The sequence below is a fragment of the Salmo trutta genome, chromosome 27 (assembly GCF_901001165.1).
Source record: "Salmo trutta chromosome 27, fSalTru1.1, whole genome shotgun sequence".
In the NCBI taxonomy this organism is placed as follows: Eukaryota; Metazoa; Chordata; class Actinopteri; order Salmoniformes; family Salmonidae; genus Salmo; species Salmo trutta.
This window is the reverse complement of record NC_042983.1, coordinates 22,445,197-22,452,139: the sequence shown is the minus strand read 5'-3', so window position 1 is coordinate 22,452,139 and position 6,943 is coordinate 22,445,197. Positions and strand designations below refer to the sequence as shown.

Below are 6,943 nucleotides of genomic sequence, written 5' to 3'. Positions count from 1 at the left end.
GAAATACAGCCAGTATGATGCATTTAGGATCATATGATGTTGCGTTTTGCATCATAAGATACTTGATGCGATTGTGATGTGTTGTCTCACCTAGCTATCTTAAGATGAATGTACTAATTGTAAGTCGCTAAATGACTAAAATGTACATGTAAAATTAATAATGTCTGATGATGTTTTAAAGGTACAAATGATGTCATAATCCTGTGGTTTAAAATTCAACCTCAAATCAACATTGATTACTTTTTTCAAATCCAATGTATTTTCCACGTAGGTTTAAAGTCACAATACGTTGACACAACATTGCTTCAAACAGTTTGTGCCCAGTGGGTAAGCTGATCACAAGCAGAAGCTCCAGTCTCTTTCACATTTACATTTTAGTCATTTAGCAGACACTCTTATCCAGAGCGACTTACAGTAGTGAATGCATACATTTCATACATTTTTTTTCCTGTGCTGGCCCCCCGTGGGAATCAAACCCACAACCCTGGTATTGCAAACACCATGCTCTACCAACTGAGCTACATGGAAGACTTTTGTCAAACACTTTACACTTCCCCCAAAAGACTGCTGCTGTAGAGAACTACAGTATGTGAGTGTCGTATTAACAGGAGAGTTGTTGAGAGGAAAAGTTGCGAGGAAGCGAAGGGTGAGAGAATGAGAGAGTGAGTGTGATAGGGGCTGTGGGGGGTGAGTGAGGCCTTTCAGATTGGGGCCATGGTCATTCTTTGAGATATGGTGATCTGAAGACCCTTAGCCCCAGTCACATGCCGGCTGCCAGATTCCCCACTGGGACAAACAAAACATGTTGTCTACCACACCATCACTAGGGACAACAACTGGGCTATGAGAGGGGCCATGTGACACACACACTCTCATGAGCCACTTGGTTGATTCAATCATAGCTCCAGACCTATAAAGCCTTTGCACTGTTAGGGGAAACAATGCCAGCAATGAGGAATAGCAGGTCTAATCATCTGTGATACAGTGTCTTGAAAACAAGAACTCTACCTCAGAGAAATTCAGAAGCATGTGTAGTTTATTCCAAAACATTTTGGGCTGACACTACTGTGCCCTTGCTCACATACTATTTTCTTTTCAAAGGGAAACACCGAAGTAACTTAGAAGCATACGCTCCAGAGGAAGAGGTTGGTAACTGTCATATTTACAGCTTTCCCAGACACCTTGGGGGCTGTTATCCAGGTGGCCTCTGTTGAAGCCCTCGAAAACACTCACCTTTTTCACAACACGGAGTATCAATAGACACTGCTGAATTTGATTCAGCCAGTGAGTCATGTGCTTTTCACTGTTAAAACGGGTTGGGCTGATGCTGGAACTTGAATGCCCTCAGGGGAGAGCACATATTTACACTCAACCTGCAACATTATTATACCTGGGTCTGGGAGATCTTCTCATGCATATTAAAAGCCACAAAACCTTAAAGTTAAAATGAAGGCGCACAATGATCCTTGTTTTTTGGTGTTTTCTGAAATTGTTTCTTATGGTATGACCTAATGAAATTGGACAATTCAGTGTTGGTAGTTGAGTATTCAAGTCTAATAGGCTAAAAAGTACCCTCACATTAGAATGACATTTTACACACTTCGTCTTGTGCTGTAACCTCTCTAAATCCTAAAGACAAAACCCAGAGGGTAGCTGAGCTCATATTAGTGTGGTTTCCGCTCCAAAATGGACTTGCAGTTTGAAGGGGATGTGGCCTGAATTTTATTTAACCTTTATTTAACCAGGCAAGTCATTTAAGAACAAATTCCTATTTACAATGACGGCCTGCTTACATAATTGTTTACAGTGTGAGAGCATTTAACCCCCACCCAAATTAGTACGCTAACAGATATATTAGTTTGTCAATAGGCTACCATGCTATTGAAAATTAGTCTCAGTCAAAACGATAGCCTGAAATCCAGGCCAGATGTGTCTTTAGAAATATCACTATGCCTGGGTGATAAGAGGAGGGTAGATGACAGATATTGTGTATTTTGTTTGCAGTTATCCTCTTCTCAAAGCCAGACCCTTCAAACTGCCTAATCCTGTCCTGAATGACTGTAGGATTATTGCATAATCCCCATCCCTAAAACACACACGCATGAAAACACACGTGACTGAATCAGTGGCCTGACAAAATAGCACAAAAACAAAATCATTATCTGAACTTAACTGCATAGATGTTCATCTATAGGCCTAAAGAAGTCAGAGCTGTAATTCGAGAAAAAACATTAAAAGCAGTGGACTGATTATCTCAGAAACATAATCAAAGCCTGACTTAAGTTAGTTCTTTGAGTGAGAGGTTATTTGTGAGATGATCATATCAGACCCTTATTTGCATATTACATTTGTTTTGTTTTTGGTTCAGTTTTTTCGTTTATTTCTAACATGAAATCAGGCACTTTTTATCTAGTCTTCGATTTTAGCACCTTTTTTCTTGCAATGAAATAAATCGAAGGCTCTAGATAAAAATTGTCTGATTTCATATGTTACAAATAAACGGAAAAACTGTGAACCAAAAACAAAACAAACTTAAAAGCCTTTGTTTCCTTATAGCTGATGTATGAAACATGGAAGTGAACAGAAACATTTTAATAGGAGTGGAATATGAAAGCCTTGCTTTCAAAAATGCTTGACTCTACAATAATATAAAAGTGCTTTGTTCATAATCTCTTTGATGTCATCAAACTTTTTTCTATTAGTCATCTCTAATAAATGCGCTATGGAGGGAGCGGGCTCTGGATTACCCATGATGCTTTCCTTTTCAACAATTAAAACAGACGTGTACAGATGCCATTGTTTCTTCATCCTGTATGTACTTCATTGAGAGCGCACTCCATTCTATCAGGTATCAACAGAAGTCTGAGTATTCATAAGGCTAACATCAAACACCAATTTGTCTATGTAATTAAAAGCATAAACCTCTCAAAAGAGAGCTACTGTAAGTCAAGTGTGTGCACGGCTACACGCGCTCTCTCTCTCTCACACACACACACACGCTCAGACTACAGTGGATGATTGAAATATTCCATACCTTCACATCAATGGTTAGTGATGACTATCTTCAAATGTCCAATGTAATAATGTAATTGAGAAATGTGCTTTTTGTAAAACCCATTGTGAACTCATTCACATGACATATTAAACCCACACAGTTATAATATACAGTTCCAGTTTAGGACATTTAAAACTGGAATGTTTTATTATTTTTTTTATAAAATATGAACTTCCAGAAATATATACAAATGGTCCCTTGTGCTATAAAACAGCAAAGATACAACAACAGGAAAACTGTCTGTACAAATAGTAACTTTTGTGATGTCCAGTGCTTGTTGATTTATTTGTGGCATGATTTTGTGTCACACTAGGCAATCCATGCAATCCTGAGCCCTTTTCAACAGCTGCTTTCTCACTTCAGTCCAAACATGTGACACTGCCTTGATTTCCATTAAAAAGCCACACAACGCAACACTAAAGGGCCTCGATCTCCCAGACCATTCACTCCCTTTGTCAGAGTCTTTTCATTGTCTTTAATCTGTTTCTACAGTACTGTCTTTTTTGCCACTAAGGAAAACATCTATTGCACATCCAAATGGTTTATTCCAATTTCTTTGTCTTGGAAACAAAACGTTTTTTTCCTCTATCATGTTCTTAAATGGATAAGTGGTTCCAGGAGTAGCAGATACTTTAAACAAAGGCTGTCCTTGTCGCTTGAGATGGATCAAGATAACAAAAAAAATACTTAAAATAAATATGAACATTGTTGTCTCTTGTTGGCACTCTGATTAAAAAGTATGTTTTAGGTAAGGGCTTTAGAAGGATTTTGGTTTCGCAGACTGTCTGTGAGAGCGCCAGCTCATACGCATGTAGGAGGGGGCCTGGTAGGCTCATACTTTGTGTTGTGCGCCTTGAGTGCTGGGTGAGGCTTGATGTAAGGCCCACTGCTTGTGAACACACTGGCAGCCTTCCTCCTAGTCCTCTTCTTCAGCTTCCTGCTAAACACATTCTGCCACGACTGCAGTGTTTTTGAGGTCCAGATCCACATGCCACTCGTGATGCCCACCACTAGCAGCATGAAGATCTTAACCATGAAGATCTCCACGGCCGGGATGGAGCTCTTCATACCACACTCTTCAGACTCTGCATTGTTCCTGCTGCTATCAACACACTTCTGCTCCACGGCCAGGCTCCTCCAGTAGTCCATGTTGAGCCTCTCGTAGAAGTAGCAGGCGATAACGCAGGTGGCAGGTACAGTGTAGAGGACCGAGAACACTCCGATCCGTACCATCAGCTTCTCCAGTTTATCCGTGTTCTCCCCCTCCGTCTTCATGATCTTGCGGATGTGGAACAGGGCCACGAAGCCCGACAGCAGGAAGGAGGTGCCGATGATGAGGTAGCAGGAGAGTGGGATGAGCACGAAGCCTGTGAGAGCTTTCACGTCCATGCTGCCCACGTAGCACACCCCCGTCAGCTCGTCCCCCGCCACCTTCCTCATCACCAGGATCATGATGGTCTTGATGGCCGGGATGGCCCAGGCCGCCAGGTGGAAGTAGCTGCTGTTGGCCTCGATGGCCTCGTGGCCCCACTTCTTCCCTGCAGCCAGGAACCAGGTGAGTGTGAGGATGACCCACCAGAGGGAGCTGGCCATGCCGAAGTAGTAGAGAATGAGGAAGACGATGGTGCAGCCCGTGCTTTCCAGTCCCTCCTGGATGATGTACTGGACCCCACTATCCCGGTCACAGGCGATACTGTCTGCCCCCACAAACAGACGGATCAGGTAGCCTACAGAGTAGACACAGTAGGACATGGAGAGGAAGATGATAGGCCTCTCGGGGTATTTAAATCGCTGGGGGTCGATGAGGAAGGTGAGGACAGTGAATGAGCTGGAGATGAAGCAGAGGATGGACCAGATAGCCATCCACACCAGAGAGAACTGCTTATCTCCCTGACTCCAGTACACATCCACTTTGGGGTAGCACTTGGGGGCGCAGGACTCACTCTTCTGCACATAGTGGAACTTGCCTGGGTTACTACAGGTCTCCTTGCTCTCCGTCTCCTTCATTGGCCGCTGAAGCCTGAAGTCAGGACGCTGGGTGTGGGAGCTTTTGGGGGGCTCGTCTGAGCCGTTGTTGGGGGCCTCCATGCAGAGATTGTTGGGGTCATTTTTAGTAGGTAGTCTGGAGCAGTCCAGGGAGTCAGGCCAGCGGAAATTGAACTGCTCCATGATAGGGGAGCACTTTTGCCTGGCCTGCTCACACATCACTCTGCAGGCAGGGATTGGGGTGGATACCTGCTCCGTGCACATAGGTGCATACAGCGAACAGAGAAAAAACTTGAGGTGAGTGTGGCATCCAAACCCTATGAGAGGGGCAAACTCATGTAGCTTGATGGCTGCTTCATTCTGGTCCTCATGGCCCATCAGATTGGGCATCCTTGTCATGTTGTAGCCAATGTCCTTACATAGAGGGATGACAATCTGTTGACATCTCCCTTCACCCGGCCGGTCTGGGTCTATGGAGCTAATGGCTGAGCAGTCACCACTCAGACAGACCAGTAGCACATTGATAAGGCTCAGTTTAGCAGTGGAATGCATAGTCTCTCCTCTTTGAACCTTTCAGTGGCAAAAAAATGTCATATAAAATGTCACTTACGATAAAACAGAAGTTGCGTCAATACAGGAAAGGCCTACTAAAAATCTTTGTGTAGCTTATTTTTTTTATGAAGGTGCAAAACTGTGGATGAAAACTCACAATTGTCTATGAAAAGACCATTGTTTCCCCTTTTTACGTGTAGTCTAATTCCTTCGATTACAATTTAACTCCAGAGACAATTCCAAAAAAGTGTAAATCGTTTTCTTTTAAAATAATGGTCGCTTACCATAATGTCCATGCCTGGAAGTGTATCAATTTGTTCCAGAAAAACCCAACATGTTAAGAGATTAAATGCATTTGCGGTTAGTCCGTGGCACAATTTATTTTTCTGTCTGCCTTGGTTCTTTTTCTGATTGGATAAAAGTGTTCCGATCCAAACAAACGTTCCAGCGCTTCTAAAAGTGCGTTAAGGGACAGTACTCCTGTTTCAACAACGTCAGGACGGAATCCTCCTGTCTCTGTCCTGCACATAGACATTAAAATCAGGTCCTGCAGCACGAATGGAACCAGTCTGTCATTTACCAACTCAACTAAATTGCTCTTCCTCTTGCACGGCGTTTGAGTAGGCTAAGTACGTACGATAAATCTACGCAAACGGTGTAGTAACCTTATTAACTAAAACAGAGTTGAGGTCTATTCCTAACTAACCACTCCAGAGACAGAGCTATTCAGCTTGGACTGGTTGGTGGCACTTCTCGTTTGAGCTTGTCGTTGCCACTGTCCTGGGCTAACCTGCCAAAAGATCCGCCTTCAAAGACAGCTACTTTGCATAAGAAAGATGAAACTGACACGGTGATTTTTTTTCAAATGGTGCGGAACAGCCTGTAGAGTAGACCAACCATCACAGCATTTTAGAGCTTGTTCGCAGCAAACTACTCATTGGCCATTTGCCCCATTTCCGACTAAAACTTTAGATAGAAAAGTGTCAGAATTTAGCACGTTCCAGCGCAGGTATATGCAGACACCAAACATACCCAAAGAGAAACCAATTGGCTTTCTGTATCTTTCCAATCGAGATAGACGTGTTCTTTTCTTTGCTACAACTGACAATTTTCACGGTCCGTGCATTGTGGGAAAATAGAATGAGGCTGAGAAGAGTTTTTCTCTCTCAATTCCCCTTAACTCTTTTGTGAGTCGGGTAGTGCGTTAACATGTTGACAAAAAGCAACAAGTTAAAAACCACTAAATCAACCACTAGCCTATACAATGTGAATAATGTTTTCCTTCTATTTCCAACATAATTATAGGCTATGACCTGATGTAGGCAATGGAGATCCCCATTTCATCACCGA

General features: G+C 42.9%; 1 protein-coding gene across 1 annotated transcript; it reads right to left on the bottom strand.

Moving 5' to 3' along the window:
- Positions 1–3,158: 3,158 nt before the first annotated feature.
- LOC115164603 (frizzled-10) lies at positions 3,159–6,639 on the bottom strand. The gene is made up of 2 exons (XM_029717258.1): positions 5,878–6,639; positions 3,159–5,611 (listed from the first exon to the last, which is right to left on the bottom strand). Exons 1-2 carry the CDS (start codon positions 5,887–5,889, stop codon positions 3,857–3,859), a joined length of 1,767 nt encoding a protein of 588 aa, XP_029573118.1. The 5' UTR covers positions 5,890–6,639; the 3' UTR covers positions 3,159–3,856.
- Between the last annotated feature and the right edge of the window lie 304 nt (positions 6,640–6,943).